The sequence below is a fragment of the Hordeum vulgare genome, chromosome 2H (assembly GCF_904849725.1).
Source record: "Hordeum vulgare subsp. vulgare chromosome 2H, MorexV3_pseudomolecules_assembly, whole genome shotgun sequence".
Classification (NCBI taxonomy): Eukaryota; Viridiplantae; Streptophyta; class Magnoliopsida; order Poales; family Poaceae; genus Hordeum; species Hordeum vulgare.
Window position 1 is genome coordinate 218123985 of NC_058519.1, and position 20525 is coordinate 218144509.

Genomic DNA, 20525 nt, shown 5'->3' on the forward strand with positions numbered 1-20525 from the left:
GGAAACCCTCGCGATGTCCCGGATGTCATCCGGGACTCGGACTAACCTTCAATTACCAATATCGATAATTCAACTATACCGAAACGTCACCAAACCTTAAGTGTGTAGACCCTGCGGGTTTGAGAGTTATGCAGACATGACCTGAGACACTCTCCGGTCAATAACCAATAGCGGAACCTGGATGCCCATATTGGCCCCTACATATTCTACGAAGAACCTCATCGGTTGAACCTCTATGTCAAGGATTCAGTTAACCCCGTATACTATTCCCTGTGTCCATCGGTATGTTACTTGCCCGAGATTCGATCTTTGGTATCTCCATACCTAGTTCAATCTCGTTATCGGCAAGTCTCTTTACTCGTTCCTTAATACAAGATCCCATGACTAAATCCTTAGTCACATTGCTTGCAAGGCTTATTGTGATGTTGTATTACCGAGTGGGCCCCGAGATACCTCTCCATCATACGGAGTGACAAATCCCAGTCTCGATTGACGCCAACCCAACAGACACCTTCGGAGATACCTGTAGAGCACCTTTATAGTCACTCAGTTACATTGAGACCTTTGATACACACAAGGTATTCCTCCGGTGTCCGGGAGTTGCATGATCTCATGTTCATAGGAATAGATACATCGACATGCAGAAAACCGTAGCAATAAACTAACACGGTCATATGCTACGTTCATAGTTTGGGTCTTGTCCATCACATTATTCTTCTAATGATGTGATCCCGTTAGCAAGTGACAACACTTGTCTATGGCCAGGAAAACTTGACCATGTTTGATCAACAAGCTAGTCAATTAGAGGCTCACTAGGGACAATGTGTTGTCTATGTATCCACACATGTATTTGTGTTTCCAATCAATACAATTCTAGCATGGATAATAAACGATTATCATGAACAAGAAAATATAATAATAACCAATTTATTATTGTCTCTAGGGCATATTTCCAACATTAACTGCTCCCTAAATTACAAGTACACGTCGCTCCGCTCCGCTCTGGAGCTGTGGAGCGGAGGGAGTCCTAACAGGCTTTAAGTACTAACAATGATGTTAATCAACACGTGAAGTGCACATGCACAATTACTAGTGAATAAATAGAGAACGGGGTAATTTAAAAAAACATTTCTGCTCAATCATAATGCACGAGGTCTCGGAAAACACGGCGTATTCGCTCGTCTGGACCAACACGCGTTGTTGGGAGAATTGATTTTAACCCCCCAGTTCACGCGCCTTGGATCTTATGCCCCCCTCTTCGCTTGCCTTCCTCTGAAGCCCCCCGATGCGGCTTAATTTTTGTTTCCATATCCCCCTACGCTGTTACCTCTTGATTTAACTGGGTAAGGAAATAATCTGAACTTAATATATTTGCAAGTGCCAAATCTGCCCTTGTCCATTCTTCCTTGCAAAAGGCACGAGATAGAGGCCTTCCCTCCTGTCCCGACCTAGCCGCCACACCAGATGCGCCCGACCTAGCCGCCAGAGCCGCTGCGTCTGTCGTCCGTCGCCCTGCTCCGCGATGTTTCCTCTCATTCGCTGCCTTCCATTGCTGGCCCAAGGTAAGGCAACCTCTCCCCCTTCTATTTTTCACAGATTCTGAGCACTTCCTCTGATACGGTTTCTAAATCATTGAACCCTAGGTGTTGTGTGGAATTTACATGGGGATTTGAGTGTGGGATGTACATGAATAGTACTTAGTTAGCAAATTCAGGGTAGCATATGAAGGTGTAATTGAGACCTTACACACAAGAATCAGTGGCCACATGTGGATACATGCTTTGTGTTGCGTCCACCAATTCCAATAGGCAAGAAAAAAGGTGTTGGAAGAACAAGAAAACAGAGGATAAAGAGTTGGTAGGAAGGTGGATCGAGGAAGGGATCATTGAATAAATGCAAAAAATGCGGGGAGGTAGGACATAGAGAAGCTGGATGTCCTAAAAATGGAACAAAGAAAAGGTACAAACTAGTACTTGTTGTTTTCTATTTATAATACCATGGTTCTTTTACATAAAAATAGTTCTAATTGGCTTTTTTGTAGGAAAAGTAGGGGGAAAAGAATCCATGTCCATGGTTGTTTCAGTTAGCAATGTTGTTTCATCTACACCAACCAAGAGCAAGAATGATGCCACTTGTAACAATCCTGGAGCTGTCACAAGAAGCCAAGCTGCAGCTTAAGCTAGTCCTGGACCTGTCACAAGGAGCCAAGCTGCTACTCCGCCACCAAAATCTCCAACAAAAGGAAAGAAGAAGAACATGACTCCTAAGAGGAAGAAATTAAGCGACCTGTGAACTTGCCCGTGGTTATGATGAACTCGTATGTGAGTGGAGACTCACTTTTATTTTCTATATGTGAGGTGCAAACTCACTTTTATTTGCTCTGTATGTGAGGTAGAGAATCACTTCTATTTGCTATGTATGTGAGGTAGAGACTCACTTTTTTTTGTCATGAAGTCATGTAAAACATGGTTGAACTTATTATCTATGTTATCATTGAATTGATGTAAGATTGTTATTCCAAGTCTGTTTGTGTTAAAAGCTATTGATTGTTGCAAAAAATCTGTACAGAGTTGGGTCTTTTAAATTGAAGGGTATTTTGGTCTATTTCTATTTCTATTTGATAGTTATATGCTAACATACTCTCCCTGTTTCAAAATTCTTGTCTTAATTATTTTAGATATGAATGTATCTAGTTATGTTTTTATATTTAGAATTTTGAGACAGAGAAAATACTTGTTAATTACTTCCTCCGTCCTAAAATTATTGTCTTAGGTTTGTTTAGAAATGAATGTATTTAAATACTAAAATGTGACTAAATACATTTATATCTAGACAAATCTAAAACAAGAATTTTGGGACGGAGGAAGTATGTCAAAAAGGTATCAGCAAGAGTTAGACAAGACTGAAGGGTTTAGAGGAAAGCTATCAATTCTCTCCGCGTTGATTAATTAATTATTAATTCGGAGAAAAGGATAAAATAAAAAGTTGCGGGGCAAAATTTTACCACTCCACTGCCAACAAAAAGCTCCACTGGCGTTGTCTGCAATGGCGTCTCGGCCTTTCCCACGGGAGCCCTCTTGCTCTCAGACTCCTAGCTCTAGCTCTCTCTTCGCCTCCGTGCAAATGGGCTCCTCGCCTGCGTCTTCGCCTTCGCCTTCGCCTTCGCCGCCGATGCCCATGATAGGGAGGGCCGGCAACCTCACCGTCTTCATCACGCCGCCGTCGCCGGCCAGCAACCCGCGCTCCTCGCGCCCGTCCGGCTCCCCAACGCCGGACTTCTCCACCCCTACCTCCCGCACGGGCACGGCACCGCCTCCGCTGCAGAAGAGCGCTAGCCCGCCCGCGCCGCCGGTCAAGTTCTCGCCCCCCGCACCGCCCGTGAAGGTGTCCCCGCCTCCTGTGCAGGTGCCCCCGCCGCAGTACGGCAAGGCTTCTGCGGGGGGCAAGCACGACGGATCGGCGTTCGGCTTCTTATGGGACGCCGTCGCGCGCGTGCAGGAAGGTGATGGGGAAAAACATTTTCGTCAATTGAACTGCATCTCAGTTTTCTCTTCACATTTCCTGGATTGCGGGTTCTGATGCGCGGGATTCTTCCGGGTTGCCGCAGCGCACGCGAGCCTGGACGAGTACGTCGCCAACTGGTTCGGATTGGATCAGTCTAAGTACCAGTGGGCTCTCAACGACTACTACGACACCACCGGCAAGGTTTGCTTTTCGATCTCTCCTCTGCAGTTTCCCTCTAACTTCGAGGAATCGGATTCCATCCGTGTCCTCTTGCTTGTCATTTTCATTCTTGTTCTTACTTGGATCTGCGACTGCATGTGAGAACAATTTGAGATTAAAGTTTCATATTAATTTTGCACTCTTTACAATTATGATGAAGATTTGGTGGGTGAATTGCATCTGTGGTTGACGCTGCCGTTGTTATTCATTGAGGTTCAAGTGTTGATTAGGTAGTTGTGGTGCCTAATGCATACTGCAAAACTAAAGTCAATCTCATCTTGGAGTAGTATCTATCTATAAAGCTGGAAAAGGAAGATAGGAACACAAGGCAAGAATAGATGCCCAATCACACCTTTTAGCTCCTATAGGAATGACGAAGAAATTTCCTGGGCACAAAATGTGCACTAGGCTTGACATATCCTCTAGAGTAGCATACTTTGAAGCTTTTGTAAAGTTGTTCCCTTGTTCTAGCTTTGAGTGCACCGGCTGTTTTAATTTATTATGCCTCTCAACATACTTATGGCTGCCTTATGTTTATTCTAGACAATCATGGCTAGCAAGCAGGTAAAATGACGAAGTTTGTCTTTGCTGTTATGTTATTTGCATCATTCAATTGCTCATGTCAATAATCTCATTGCACCCTTTAACCTTCAACATATGTTCAAACGCTGGAGTGGTAGGAGGTGTTACTTACAGAGTTACAGTTCAAAATAGATGTCTTTGATTAGTGTATCTATACTTAGGTCATTTCATAATGTGGACTACATATATTGCATAATTTCGCATTCATAGTAAGTACGATTTAGGGATGAAGGTAGTTGGCGTTCAAATTTGCAATGGCCAGAGTATTTCTAATTGTAGGAGATGTCATCATGTTACAATGCTGATATAGCGAATTGGTAGAAGCACCGGGTCACTACAAATATAATATTCAGTAAGGATTTGTTGAACCTTTTACCATGGAGATAGTGTTACTATGCCCTCCAGGTCAAAAGGGTAACTCGTATTGTAATATACTTAAGATCTCGGTTACTATAAATCTTTGAAGGTAAGACATGGTATAAATGTTTAAAAAGATATCAATAGCCAGAGTCTGTAACACTTGACTGCACATAATTAAGAGCATCTACAACCGGACCCCTTAAATTCCCCTATACGTCCAGGCGGATGGCCTGCTCACTGTCTGCTCATGAAATTGACACCCAACCAGACCACTCAAAATTCCACATACGTCCGGGCTGTCCGACACCCCCTAAACCATGCCCATATGTGGGACGGATATGGGAGGCCCAGATGTGCCTGCCAAGTTTGACCGGCCCACCATGACCCCACAAATATGCGCCCCTATCTGCACCCCGGGCCAAACCCTAGCCACTTCACTACACTTTCAGTCCGCTCCGCCCCACCAGCTCCTCTCCGGCGATCTCCGGCCTTCTTCGGAATGGTGGGTAGTAGATCTGAGTCCGCAACTCCGGATCCGTCGAGTGGGACCTCGTCCAGCCTCGCTAGTCTCGGGAGGAAACCTGAGCCCCACCATCAGAGTCGGTCTGTTGGGAATCGTGGGGCTTGGATCCGACGTCGCCGGCGGCTTGGGCGCGTGAGTGCGATGGAACCTAATGCGGCGAGCAGTGGTTGGAGGTACCGACACACCCAACCGGACGGCTCTGGTCTGGCAGCACAACCCCTGCGGTGGAGCCTTAGGCTTACCATAGTGGGAGTAACTTAGGTAGTATCATATACTCCCTCCGTTCCTAAATATAAGTCTTTCTAGAGATTTCATTAGGTGACTACATACAAAATGAAATGAGTGAATCTACACTCTAAAATATGTCTTTATACATCCGTATGTGGTACCCTAGTGAAATCTCTAAAAAGACTTATATTTAGGAACGGAGGGAGTACTTGGGAATAGCAAACATGCTGATGTGGCAAATAATTAAAGAAGAGAGAGAGGATTAGAGTAACATAGGTAGAAACCGTAACATGTTAAATGCTATACTACTATGTGTCATGCATGTCAATAAATGAAGTCATATATGATACTAGTTTATGATACTATGCATTATGGAGATAGTATCGTAGAGTAGTATCATGTATCATATGCATGATACTACTATATGATACTCTCCACTATGGCCAGCCTTATCCCCTCGACGTTGGGCTCCGAGTCCAAGGTCAACGCTGCCAGAACATTTCTGCTCAATCACAGTGCACGAGGTCTCAGAAAACATGGGTCACGTTTGCGAGTTGCGGTTGTAGATGCTATCAACTATTTCTTTCTGTGGATGGGACGGAATATATGCAGCATTTCTGTTTCAAAATAAAATCATCCTCAAACCTAGCTTTTTTAGTATTGTCAAGGCTTAAAGAAAATTGTTGCTTACATTAGTGGAAATGGGTATATGAAAATATATTCAGTGGTGCCCTTTATTGTATCTCTTGGCACTTTTTTTTTTGAAAGATCCAGCTGATGGCTGGCTTCATTGATTGATAGCAGAGAGCAAATGGTGCCCTTTATTGTATCTCTTGGCGCTTAGAGGATTGGCATGGTAGGACATGGTATGCTAACAATTTCATATGGCTACTGCAACTGGATTAGCTCTATCTGCTGATGAATGCATGCATTCAGTTCCGCTCTAACTTTCACTGTCACACACCCCACGTCCTATGGTTCTGTCTGCCCCATTGAACTTAGGTTTTGTAGCTGCAGTTTAGAAGAATGCTGGATATGATTTATGATGTAAATATTATTTGAACTAATAATAGAGTTGTTAGTTTCCCATCTAGGATTCATTTTCTTTTATCGACCTGATGAATGTGTTCTTCAGGGTTATCTGCCCTTGTGTCCCCAAATATACCTGCATGCATATGCGGAAGCAGTTTGCTAATTCGAGGGGTGTCTCTCACTTGCCCTGTGGAGTTGTATTTTTTGACGCACTTGTTGCTCCATTGAATAAAATCTGATCATTTATTACTTGGACCAAATGAGTGAGATGGTTATTTCAATGGAGAAAGGTACTACATGTTGCATCTTTCTGATGACTGCCTCATTGCTCTGCAGGAAGTGGAATATGGCAAAGCTGGGAAGCCAAAGGAGCTTACTACTACTACTAAAGTGCAGAAAGTTTAGAAGGTTGGTCCACATGGTTAAGCATGCGCTCCTATTTGTTTCTCATCCTGCATTTCTTTTTGCTGATTGGTTACATGTTTAATCCTCTTGGCAGCAACTTCGTTCCAGGTTGTATGTGTAGTGAAGTGAAGTTCTATTTGTTAGATCTTGTCATTGGGGCTTCAAGAGTTTTTGCCTCTTTACCTGCCTGATGAAGTACGATCTACATTTGACACAAGGGGCACTTGGATCATAGAGAGTCTGATGTTGTTGTTTTTTGTTGGCTCCTTTCAGGGTCTGCTGTAATCTGAGACGCAAATTGCGTATTTGCAGTGGCTAAATGTTGCAGTTCAACATCTTATCACATTGTCTTGCATTGCATATCGATTGCACGGCATAAATTTCCCTCATCATTTCACTTTACCCCTGCTGGGTCTGGATCCCCTCGACGAGTGATCAGATCTCACTGCATATTGTTCGTCCTAAATGACCCTTGTTAGAGCATCTCTAGTGGATGGTGTATATGGAGGTGGATGGTAAATATACACGTTGCTAGCAGAAAAATGCCTCCCAGTGGAACGTGTATACGGGCGTGGAAGTTATACACGTCCATTCACGAGGCTACTCGTCGTGCAAATAAACACGAGCCAGCCACGCTCGTGAGCTTGCGTCGTCCCACGCCCGCGTCCCAGAGCTCCCTCCTCTTCCTGCGCGTGCCCGCCCCGGCCCTCCTCTCGGCCTCCCCCGGCGCCCGCCTCCTCGCGGCCTTCGCGTCCAGGGAGCCCGAGCTCGGCGGCGGCGGATCGGAAGGCGGAGACGGTGCGGGATCTCGGGGCAGAGGCGGCGGCGGATCGGATCGGCAGGACCAGCGCCGCCGGCCAACGCACGCCACTGCATCACGTGCACAGGCGGCGGGGCGCTGTGCGGGCTGGCGGCGGGGTGCGGGGCGGCGGCGGGGCGGCGCTGCGGGGTGCTGGCTGGCGGCGGCGGGGCGGGTGGCCGGGGTGCGGGGCGGCGGCGGGGCGGGGCGGCGGCGGGGCGGGGTGCGGGGCGGCGGCGGGGCGGCGGTGCGGGGCGGGCTGCTGGCGGGGTGCTGGCGGGCTGGCGGTCCACCGCCGCCTCCTCCTCCCTGAGAAGCAAGGTCGGGGCTCCCTGTGCCCGGACGCCCAGTTCGGCCTGCAGAGCTTCGGGTACTCGTCGGAGACGAGGTTGGGGCCGTCGCTGTGGTGGCCCACCGGTCACCCTAGCGATGGGAATGGAACGAGGGAGGCATCCTCGAGTCCATGGACATCTTGGATGCCACGGGGAAGGCTGCCGGCGACGAGGGAGACGGCTGCAATGCGGCGAAGCTCCCCTGTCTTGTTCTCTGAACTACTGAATCTCTTATCTTGCAGAGGGGGAAAGAATCAGGAGAATATACACGTCCTAATTTACACGTTCCACTAAAAAACTAGACGTGTATAATTTCCACGCCGTGTATATGGACGTGTATATCTTCATATACACGTTCAAATATACACCATCCACTAGAGATGCTCTTAGTGCTCACTTATACTCTTCTCTCCCAAAAACTTATTGAGCTCCTTTCCGGTCCATCTCCCCTACTAAACGTATAAGAGCATCTCTAACAGATCCCATAAAGCATCATCCTAAAAGCAGATGCCATAAAACATCATCCTAAAAAACAGTATGCAGACTCCCCTAAAGCAAATTTAGGGTACCGAGACCTTAGACGAAACAAATCATGTAAACCCGTATCATAAACGTTTTTCTTTCTTCTCACGCTTCTTGCCGGCGTGGTGACGCTCCGGCCGGTGGTCAGCGAGCTCCTACGCCTGCTCGCTGCCCGTGCAGTCGTGAGGCCCCTGCTCCAACGTTGACCGGCTTTAGAGGATCCTTTAAAAACGGCTGAAATTCTTCACATACGAAGGGATGAGAGCTCGAATATAGGGAAGCCTGCAAATTTTTTATGGGATGTGCGTTTTTACAAGATCTATTCAAGGCATTTTTTCCAGCTTGTACCGTAAATGCGAAGTTTTGACCGCTTTTACCGGATCTACTAAGATCCTCTAAGGCAATATGGTCTTTCGACAAGAAGTTTGCCACCTGATCCCTCGGCCCCGCCTCGTCTTTGAAGACGTTCTAGTCGTTCTTTCAGACACAGTTTTTTTGCCAGAATCTGACCCTTTCCGAGGTTCTCTTAAAATCTTTGAGTTTCATTTATTTTACAATCCTATCTAACTAGAATCTAATTAGCTAGGAATGTAAAATAAATGGGGTAAAAAATTCTGGAAGAAGCTGGGGAGGAGTCAGATTCTAAGTGAATTCCGTGATTCTGAAAAAAGAACAGTGCCTCAGTGTCTGCACCAGTAGTGGTCGGGTCTCACACAAAGGCCATTTCATGAATAAAATTTAGAGTAGCACGACGTAGTGGGGCGTGGCCATCTACTTAGAGCATCCAAGAGACGCGCTAAACAAGTCACGCGTCTGAAAAAAAACGGCTTTTTAGCGCGCGCGATCGAATCGGTAGCTCCAACGGTCGCGTTAAAATCGCGCGGGCTAAAAACTATTTCGTGCGCCGAACAGAACATTATCGGTGCGCTGCATTTTTCCTGCGGCCGCTACCGCATGTTGAACGACTCGCCCGCGCGAATGTCCACCAACCGTCAGATCAGAATGCTCCGCTCGTGCGCGCGACTTCCCCATCCTCTTTGGTGACCCGTCCTCACTTCCCTTCACCGTTCCCCATCACGCGCGCCGCTTCCCCCTCTTCCCCGGTGGCCTCTGCTGCTTCCACCGCCACTGCCTCTCCTGGAGCACCCCGTTCCGTCGACGAACAGCGCCCGACGGGGGTTTGCATCTCGGTGCCCACAAGGTGTTTGACCAAACGCTTGCAAGGTACATTTCCTACTGAACTTCATTTTTGTAGATGATTTTGGAGTATGTTGTTTGTAGTGTTAAATTTTAGTATGAATTCAAATTTGTAGATGAGTTCGTCTCACATTCTTCTGATGAAGAATTTGATCTTGAAGAGGAGGAGGACCTCGCAATGGTCCTAGCTATGCACACCAACAAAAAGCCGAAGCACGGTGGTTTGGTTTTTGGTCCTCAGAAATTGTGGAGGGGAAGGATCAAAGCCCACAACAGATTGATGATGAACTATTTTGCGGAGATTCCCACATACTCGAGTCCTACTTTCGGCGTCGTCTTAGGATGAGCATCGAATTATTCAAACACATTGCACAGAGATTGGCGAGCCATGATCGATTTTTTTCAGCAAAGGAGTAATGCCGCTGGAGAACTCGGCCATAGCACCTTTCAAAAGGTGACTGCCACTTTGCGTATGTTGGCATACGGTATTCCGACAGATCTAGTTAGTGATCACTTGGCTATGGGTGATAGCCAAGCGATCATGTGTGTCAAGCGCTTCACGGTTGGAATCGTGCAAGTGTTTGATCTGGAATATTTGAGAGCTCCCAATGCTGAAGACGCCGCGAGGCTTTTGGAGATGAATAAAGCTCGTGGGTTCCCAGGTATGCTTGGCTCAATAGATTGTATGCATTGGAGTTGGAAAAACTGTACAAATTCATGGCATGGACAATTCCACGGTAAAAAAAGGTGGCACTATAATCCTTGAAAAGGTGACCGATCAGGAGACTTGTATTTGGCATGCTTTTTTCGGAATGTCATGATCTTTGAACGACATCAATGTTGTTCAACGGTCACCACTCATGAATAGTATTACAAACGATGAACTACCACCGGTGCAGTTTGTAGCAAACAGCCATACATATAATTATGGCTACTATCTTGTGGATGGCATCTACCCAAGGTGGCAAACATTTGTAAACTGTCAAAAAAACCAGAAGGTAAGAAAAATCTTGATTTCCATAATGCTCAGGCGGCGGCTACGAAAGATGTGGAGAGAACTTTTGGGATTTTGCAAGCCCAATTTGCTATTGTGGGAGGACCGTCTAGATTTTGGGATCAAAATATCCTTTGTTACATCATGAAAGTTTGTGTGATCATGCATAACATGATCATCGAGAACGAACATGGGCAAGATTTAGATTATTCTCACTATGAGTTGTGGGGACATCCCATGCGAGTGCGGAGGAGGGTCGAGAGGGTGGCCCGCTTTGTTGCCTCCTATAATGCCATTCGACGTGCCGAAATGCATGATGATCTTCACGAGCATCTAGTCGAGGAGCGGTGCGCATGTAATGAGCGGCAAAACACATGATGTTGTATGTTTGTTGTGTTAAACATTTGTTGTATTGATCATAAACTATTTGTTGTATTGAAGTTTAATTATTTGTTTGGGTTGTAATAATAATTAAACTATTTTTTGACGAACTATTTTATGTTTGTTTGATCTTTTTTGTTTCACATTGAATGCAAAATGTTACAGCACGTGCTGAAGCGGCACATTCGCCCATTAAAAATTTGCAGGGCCTCATGAAGTAACTAACTGCTTGCGCGTAAAAACGGCCGCTACGCGCGCTGTTAATTTTTTTTACGCGCCTCGCCTGTGCGCCTCTGTTGGAGATGCTCTTAAGACACGACGAAGTAGTGCTAATCCTTGAGGCGTCTCTTATTGAGTGTGTAGGGCGTCACCGAGCATCCTAGCACACATCCCCCTAGTGCGTTGGGCATTCGTATGGGCCGGCCTATATCTTGGGCCTTTTTTTCCTTTCATTCTTTCTCTCTTTTCTTTTTGCATATTTTTCTATTATCTTTTTTCTTCTTTACTTTTGAAACTTTTTGTGCGGATTTTATTTCCAAATTATTGAACAATTTTTTGTTTATCGAATGCAAAAAATGTTCATCAATGTATAAAATGTTCAAAATTTTTAAAAATGTTCATAAGATTCATTTTTTCATAACTTATAAAAAATGTTCACAAAAAATAAAAATATGTTCATCCAATTAAAATATTATTCATCAAATTATATTCTTTCAACAATTTCAAAAGATGTTCGTCAAATTCAAAATGTGTCATTGAATTCAAAATTTGTTCATCCATATTTAGAAAAAAAATCTAAAAATAGAAACTGGAAACTTTTCAAAATTTGTAACTGATTTGAAGAAGAAAAACTAAAAATAGAAAGAGAAAAACACACAAAAATAAAAACTGAATTAAAAAAACTGGGGCATCCAGCCCCTCTCACGGGCCGGCCCACTATGGGCGAAGAGGGGAGGGATGCGCTTTGCATGTTCGCGAGCGTGTCATGCACCATATATGAGGTCCCACCTTGGGATGCGGGGCACAGTAAGGCGGCGCACGCTGGGCCAGCCAGTATCACTAGAAACATTAACACTATCAACGTCCTTTCCTTTTAAAATAAATCATTTACTATTTTAAGCTTTTCTCTTTATTATTCATGTTATTAACTTAAAATAATTGTTTTAAGTTGGTGTCTTAAATTGTGATTTTAAATATATATTTTGTAAGTTATTTCTTTTTAACTTTGACTTCTTATTTTTGTTAATAACTTAAAACAACATTTTCAAGTTACTATTTTAAATTGTGATTTTTTGTTTTTGACATCACTGAAATGACCCTAGTTTTTTCGGTGATCTAACATGACCAATTCATGGCACCATGCCAAGTGGTTTTGGTTTTCATAAACTTATGCATTCCCTGAAATTATCTCAATGTAAAAAGAAAAAAAAGTCGATAAATGGACACACGTGTTACAACGTGCAAACAATGTCATAAGTCGTTCAAACCAGGCATGGATGCCTACCATGGGTATGCCCCATTGGTGAAAAGAATTGGGGTCATTCTTGTGAGGTAAAAAACCATGTTAAGAAGCCCATTTTTGAACTTTTGCATTTTCTATAATTATTACGGTGAAAATAATTTAATTTGATGCCAACACATGTCCCAACATGCAAACGGTTTCAGAACTCGTTCAAACCAGGCATGCACGCATATCATGGGCCCCCTTGGCGGCAAAAATAGGGGCTGTTCCTTATATGTCAAAAAAGATCATGTTTAACAAACAATGTCTTAGATATGACAAAAGGGCCCATCTGATATTAAGTCATTTTTTGACTTCAACGAAATAGCCCCAATTTTTTTCCCATGGGCTACCATGACCAATTCATGGCACCTTGCCAAGTGGCTTTAGTTTTAAACAACTTTTGCATTTTGTAGATTTTTGGGTGAACATAGTCCAATAAAATGCCCACGCGTCTCATAACATGGAGACAGTGTCAAAACTTGTAGAAACTAGAAATGGATGCCTACCATGAGCATCCCCCTTTGGTGGCAAAAGTTGGGGCCATTCATCAGATTTCCAAAGACCATGTTCAACAAACTGTGTTCGGGTTATCTCGGAGTCCAAAAGGATCTATTTGTGAGCACGACATTTTTAGATATGGTGAAATGACTAATTCATGGCACCATGATAAGTGGTTTTGATATTTTTCTACTTTGCATTTTCTAGCAACCTTTATGTTAGTAATTAGGGGCGCTGTATTAAGATTTTGCCTACTGTTGTTATTTCTCTGTGTTCGTGTGTTAGAGTCTCTGAATTTCTTTGTTCCTATGTTGTCTAAGCATTTGTTCTTGTGAATGTGGCTGACCGTATTCTGCCAATACAAGAAACACTAAAGTAACCTTATAACATTTGCTTCACTCAGAAACAATAGCAATAACACACGAAAAACATGAGCAATAACGCTCAATGGCAAGCCGTGTGCCAAAGAACCCATACGCTTCTAGTTATGCTTCTAGATAAGATGATACGACATAGCTATCCACGCTAATTTGGTAGTTTTAAACCCGTGAAATTCATGACATCCATTCATCATCAACCTTATTGATAAAAGTATCTAGATAGGCCAGAGTTTCTCTAAGTGACACTTCCTCCATTTCATAATATGGGGCTGTTTGGTTTTAGGCCTTACAATACCATATTTTGTCACACATTCTTTGTCGAACTTGTATAAAGTTAGTTTAATAAAATAGAAGCCACACGTTGGTAAGCCTAAGAAAATCTTGTCGAACTTTTAAGTGTATGTGTTGTGGGACTCTCGTGTGGCAAAAAGCATCTTGCCTAAGATGAGGCTTGATTCATACAACAAACTAAGTTGGTCAAACTTACCTTACCTTAGAGGTGGCAAAGTGTGGCAACCATAGTCACAAACCAAACAGCCATGTAATGCGTACAATTTTTTTGAAAACTCAAAGTTTGCAAAATTTGACAAGGTTTATAGAGAAAACTTATTTATATCTACAATACCACATATATAAAGCACGAAACTATGCCTTATGATAATTCTCATGATATATAGTTGACACTCTAGATGTAAATATTTTTTTAACAAATCAATGTTTGTGATGTTTAACTTCTTACAAATCTATATGCACTGCATTATGGATAGAATAGCGGACTAAGAGCATCTATAGACGAGTGCCTCAAAGCCCTCTCAAACAACCCAGCAGATGCCCCGCTCAGTGACCGATCAAAAAAGCGACCCAAACGGGCATCGGAAACCGGCCTCAAACGCCCGGAGTGGCGGTACCGCTCATATCCAGGCCAAATATGGGGCGAATATGGGCGGCTCGAAACTAACAGCCCGACTCTAACAAAAAGTGAACCAAAACCCCCCTCCAACCTACCCCTTTTCACTTGCTCATCTCCTCTCTTCTTTCTCTTTGCTAGCTACACTGCACCCTTGTGCTGGATTGCACCTTGTCCTCTAGGTGTTCGACACATTGTATGCCCATATTTTAGCCGTCGGAAAAGTACTAGTGGCTCGATAGAGCTTCAAATGAAGCAAAAAGGGACGGACAAACATCAATGCTCTATTTGCGAAGGATATCAATTATGATTATGAATCTCCTGTGCTGATAAGCACGGAGCAGATAAGACTCATAGTGACAATCCATAACCTTCAGAAATGGTGCAATGATAATGCTTATCGTTTTTGGATGACATGACTGTTTAAGTCGGTCGCCTCGCTCCTCACGTGGCAAGGTGGGACTAAATTCCAAACTCGTCGACCTAAAAGGATGGTATCTACACTGAAAATCTAAAGTACAAACAACCCTGCCGGTCTAACACGGACTCTGAGTTGGGATAGCCTACTCTAGAGCTAACATCCAAATCCAAAATGATCAATGTGCATGTGTTTACATGTATTTAATGTTTGAAAAATAAGTTTTACGATTGCAAATGATAGAATTCAAGGCTCATTCGGTCACTATAAACAAATGTGTCGACGGATATGTATAGGCGCATCCAGGCTTGAGGGACAAAATTATCTAAAACATAAGTGCCTGAGATTGGGATGGACGACCCGCGTGTCGTGTCATCGGTATCATTCATTTTTGTGCATCTCAACAGTTAGAGCAGCATCAACATGCAAACCCATTTCTCAAAAAAAAACAACAACACGCATACCCAAATGGACGGACGTTTTGTTCAGTTTTTATCCGTTTGAGTCGGCGTGTCCACCCTCTTTGGCATATGGGTCGGGAGTGTGCCGAACACGCGGAAGCATTTTCATCCTCGCGGCGGGTTTGCGGTCAATTTTGACCTCTTTGGTGACATATCATAAAGTTCACATAATTCAAACAAAAATACAAATCTATCATAGTTTCACGATCAAGTAAATATCTCATAGTTTTCAAGCCAAATAAAATGGTCGGTATATCTATTGGTTGCCAATATGAGCCTATATATGCTCAACCAAATCATTTTGCAATGGAATATGAGTTTCTTAGTCACACATTTGATGAGTAAATTCGGTTGACTGCGTGTTAGAGCATATATCTCCATATGTGGTTTTGGTAATTAATGACAATTCCTATGGACTAATGGTTGCCTTAAGTTACATTTATAGGATTTGTCCATAGGCACTTCTTGAAGTCCATCTGTTGGGTTCAAGGAGTTTATATGATGACCAAGATGGTATTCAAGGTATTATCCAAAGAATGGTCATAGAGACACACGGTTGATCATAGAGACACATGGTTGATCAAGATCTTAGACAAAGAGTAAATCAAGATGATCAACACACAAAGCGTACAAGATGTACCGAGAGGGATCAAGTGATCCCATGGTACGGATTTTCCCATAGGCACTTCTTGAACTCCATCTGTTGGGTTCAAGGAGTTTATATGATGACCAAGATGGTATTCAAGGTATTATCCAAAGAATGGTCATAGAGACACATGGTTGATCAAGATCTCAGACAAAGAGTAAATCAAGATGATCAACACACAAAGCGTACAAGATGTACCGAGAGGGATCAAGTGATCCCATGGTATGGTAAGCATTGTCCATTACGTGTTTGTGTACTAACCCATGGTCTTCGTGAGAGTTCTATGTGGGGGTTAGGTGTGTTTCCATGGGCTTGCGTCAAAGGGAAGATCTCATACAACCCATGAAGTATGACGTCAAGTTGTGATCGTCATCAAGATTGCAATGTGCAAGTTCAAGTGGATCAGCATGAAGATATCATGCTTGAAGCTTGCCGTCCATTGTGGTGGCAATGGACTTGTGAAGATATGCTGAAGAGTGGCTCACCCATAGTGAGTATGGGGGAGCAATCAACTAGTCTTCATCAAGCCAACGCAATCAAGAAAGGTGGTCCATCTTGAGGAAGCCAAGATCATCATCATCTAGCTCAAGAGGACGACGTGCAAGGTATAGGTTTGCCCTTGATAGGTTTTATGTTTAGGATAGATTGCTGTACTATCAAGGGGGGCTCTCAAGTGAGTAGCTTGATCGTATCGTTCGTTGAGAGCTCAAACCATTTGCATCCTTGCATCATACTTCTTGTTTCTTGTTTGGTGATTCTCTTTGTGAGTTTTAGAGCTTATGGTCATCTTCGTGACAAGCTCGAGTTCATCGAAAACGGAGTCCATATGCATCTACTATGATGTTTTCGATGTTGGAGTATTTGCCGGTTCTTCACTCATAGAGGACTCACATCTCTATATCATTGGCATTTTCATATCTGCATGGTCTTAAGATTTCTCTTGGCTGTTTGGCTGAATCCAACAAGCTTGGGTTTGCTGTTTGCATAGCTCTTGTCGTCCTGAATCCAACAAGCTTGGGTTTGCTCGATTCGGAGCTCGTATGCGAAAGTTATGGTTGTTTCAGTGGCGAGCGGTAGTACCGCTGGACCTAGCGGTAGCACCGCTAGAGTTGGCGGTAGTACCGCTGGCCCTAGCGGTAGTACCGCTAGAGCTGGCGGTGGTACCGCTGTCCAGCGGTAGTACCGCCCCTGGCCAGCGGTAGTACCGCTCCAAATTTTTAGTACCGTCATCTTTGCGGTTGTACTGCGTCGGACATTTTTGCGAAGACTTTCTTGGCGGTGGTAGTGCCTTTGCACTACCAGGGGCCCAGCGGTAGTACCGCTGCAACCAGCGGTAGTACCGCTAGCCGGCGGTAGTACCGCCCCTGGTCAGCGGTAGTACCGCTGGAATGCCAGCGGTAGTACCGCTGGAGCTCGGGCTGTAAGTGGGGGTAACGGTCTGATTCCTTCCCCCACTATATAAAGGGGGTCTTCTTCCCCCTTGGCCTTATCTATCCGTTGAGCTCTTGTTCTACCTCCATTGTTGACATTCTTAGAGCTTGCTTACTCTCAATCCCTCCAATGATTCTTGCTTGTTCTTGAGGGAAAAGAGAGAGGAGATCTAGATCCACATCTCCACCAATCACTTTCTCCTCTATGTGAGGGGAACCCCTTGGATCTTGATCTTGGAGTTCTTTGTGAGCTCCTTGTTCTTCCTCTCATATTTCTCCATAGCTTTCGTTGTTGTGGAGGGATTTGAGTGTGAGGGACTTGACCACTTCGTGTGTTCTTGCCATTGCATAAGTTGCATCAGTTTGAGTTCTCCACGGTGATACGTGGAAGTGAAGTTTGAGAAGCTTATTACCTTTGGTACTTAGTACCCTAGATATTGTTCTTGGCGGATGCTTTGGCGTCCTAGAAGCTTGGTGGTGTCTCGGAGCTCAATCATTGTGGTGTGAAGCTCCGGGCAAGTGTCGGGGTCTCCAATTAGGTTGTGGAGATTGCCCCGAGCAATTTGTACGGGTACCGGTAACCGCCCCAAGGGTTTCCACGTGTACGGGTTCGGTGACTGCCCCCAAGGTTTGCCATTCGTACGGGTTCGGTGACCGCCCTCAAGGGTCCCTTAGTGGAATCATGGCATCTTGCATTGTGCGAGGGCGTGAGGAGATTACGGTGGCCTTAGTGGCATCTTGGGGAGCATTGTGCCTCCACACCGCTCTAACGGAGATTGGCATCCGCAAGGGTGTGAACTTCGGGATACATCATCGTCTCCCCGTACCTCGGTTATCTCTTACCCGAACCCTTTACTTATGCACTTTACTTTGTGATAGACATATTGTTTATTGTAATATATCTTGCTATCACTTAGTTGTTTATCTTGCTTAGCATAAGTTGTTGGTGCACATAGGTGAGCCTAGTTGTTTGTAGGTTTTGTGCTTGACATATTAAACGTTAGTTTTATTCCGCATTTGTTCAAGCCTAGACGTTAATTATTTTAAAGCGCCTATTCACCCCCCCTCTAGGAGACATCCACATCCTTTCACTGCACAAATGTTGTCGCTCCTCCATGCTCACGCACAACATTATCACCCTGAAATTCAAACGCTTGGTCGTTGATTTCATCAGAATGCTCATTCTCTGTGATCATGTTGTGCGTGATCGCACAAGCAGTCATCCCTCCCATGACTTCTTGGTACTCCAAGTTCTAGTAGGATACCGAATGATGCCCCATCAAGATTGAAGAACACCAAAGGCACGCTTCACATCCTTCCTAGCGCTCTTTTGTGCTTGGGAAAATCTCTTCCTGTTCTCCCCTACACGGTTGGAGATTGTATTCAAAAGAGCTGTCCACTAAGGATAGATACCGTTATCTAGGTAGTATGCTTTGTTGTAGTGGTGGCCATTGATCTTAGTATCGATCTCAGGGTAGTTGCCTTCTGCAAGCCTTGCAAACATCGGAGAGAGTTGAAGCACGTTGATATCGTTGTGAGATCCGGCCATGCCAAAGAAATGTGCCAAATCCAAAGATCTTGTGAAACCATGGCCTCAAGTATGACAATGCAAGCTTTCACATGGCCCTTATACTTCTCCTGCCAAGCATAAGGGAAGTTCTTCCATTCCTAGTGCATACAATCTATGCTAACAAGCATCCTCGGAAAGCCCCTACTTGTATTGGTCGCCAACAACCGAACAATATCTGCAACAGTTGGCTCTCTCAAGTACTCTGGGACAAGCACTGCTATCATAGCGTTGCAAAATTTGTACATGGGCTCTAGTCAAGTGTACTCTCTCATTGAGACATACTCATCAATGAGATCACCGGGTACTTTGTATGCCAGCATCCGAATAGTTGTAATGCATTTCTGATAAAAGGAGAAGTCAATCTTTCGAGGGGCATCCTACTTGCACCCGAAATACTTATCACACGCCCCCTCTCGGATACGGTTGAACACATGTCCAACAATCTGAAAAACGGCACCAAAATAGGTGGTGTTTGAAGAGCGGTTTAAGGGACTGGAAGTAGTCCTGCCAGAGTAGGGCATGGCCGCTCTCTTGGTTGCGATTCAATGCTGGAGTATGCCCCAAGATCGAGACCCTGAACATCGGTCGTTGCCTATCTTGCGGGCGTCCTAGAAGAAGCCGACCGGTAAGAGCCTCGCGCGTTTGTGAGACCAGGTAGCAAGCCTAGAGAAAGTGAGGCAAACATGACGGTGTTCGACGAGCAAGGTAGCCGCACTTGCGTGCTGCCGATAGGGGAGATGAGGGCATGGTGGCGTCGACATCGGGGTGATGCGACGGCGGTGAAAACGGTGCACCAAACGCCAGAGTAGAGGGTCGTTGGGGGGTGGCGTGCTGCTGGGGGAGGTCTTGGTATGGGCAGCAGGCCTGGCACCAGAACTTGGCAGCAACGATGACGGGTGGGGGGCGGATGTGCTGGTTGTAGATGGGAGGAAGGGGGAATATCCAATGTGCCATGACTGGCGGTCTAGGGTGAGGACAAGGGTGGGTGTCGCACGTGTCCGCCGCGTGTCCATGTCGACAAAAACGCGACCAAAATTTGAGTCTGAGATGGATCGGGCATGGACAAAAAACGATCGCTCGTCCTTTCGGGTCACCATGTTGGACCGACTTTCTGTCCATTTTGATCTAAACACACAACACACACAGTTGCTTTTTAGAGCCTCGACAGTGTGTTGGAGGCAGCGGTGCCTCCAAGTTGCGGCCCATGAACTATCTCTAAGCTTTGCCTCAAATGCTGCGGTGTGATGTTGTCTCTAACATGGAGCTCACCTTGAATTAAGGAATATTAGATATATAAACTGCACTCCAGCGCTTCTCACTTTTAGTTTTCATCCATCATCTAACATGTAGGACCAACCGATTATTTTAGTACCTAGGGATTGTTTGGTTCTACACCTAGCAATACCACACTTTGTCATAGAATCTTGCCACATTGGTTTAAGGTTAGTTTTTTAAAATAAGAATCACAAGTTGACAAGTCTAAAGAAATTTTGCCATAATTTTTTAGTGTATGTGATGTGAGACCCTACTATGGCTTGCCTAAGATGTGGCTTGAATCAAACATTCATCTACGTTGGTCAAATTTGCATGAACTTAAGTGTGGCAACCTTTGTCAAACTTAGTCACAAATAAA

General features: G+C 44.6%; 1 protein-coding gene across 1 annotated transcript; it reads left to right on the forward strand.

Annotated features, from left to right (window-relative positions):
- The first annotated feature begins 3030 nt into the window (after positions 1-3030).
- On the forward strand, positions 3031-7145 carry LOC123425913 (formin-like protein 3). The gene is made up of 4 exons (XM_045109677.1): positions 3031-3502; positions 3608-3705; positions 6785-6856; positions 6948-7145. The coding sequence occupies exons 1-3, from the start codon at positions 3046-3048 to the stop codon at positions 6851-6853; spliced, it is 624 nt and encodes a 207-aa protein (XP_044965612.1). The 5' UTR covers positions 3031-3045; the 3' UTR covers positions 6854-6856; positions 6948-7145.
- The last annotated feature ends 13380 nt before the right edge of the window (positions 7146-20525 follow it).

What these genes read in the sequence shown, in the direction of transcription:
- LOC123425913 (XM_045109677.1), top strand. Translation starts at nt 3,046, where the DNA reads ATGGCGTCTCGGCCTTTCCCACGGGAGCCCTCTTGCTCTCAGACTCCT. An exon ending in CGTCGCGCGCGTGCAGGAAG is followed by an intron (nt 3,503 to 3,607) that starts GTGATGGGGAAA and finishes GGGTTGCCGCAG; the next exon opens with CGCACGCGAGCCTGGACGAG. An exon ending in ACTACGACACCACCGGCAAG is followed by an intron (nt 3,706 to 6,784) that starts GTTTGCTTTTCG and finishes ATTGCTCTGCAG; the next exon opens with GAAGTGGAATATGGCAAAGC.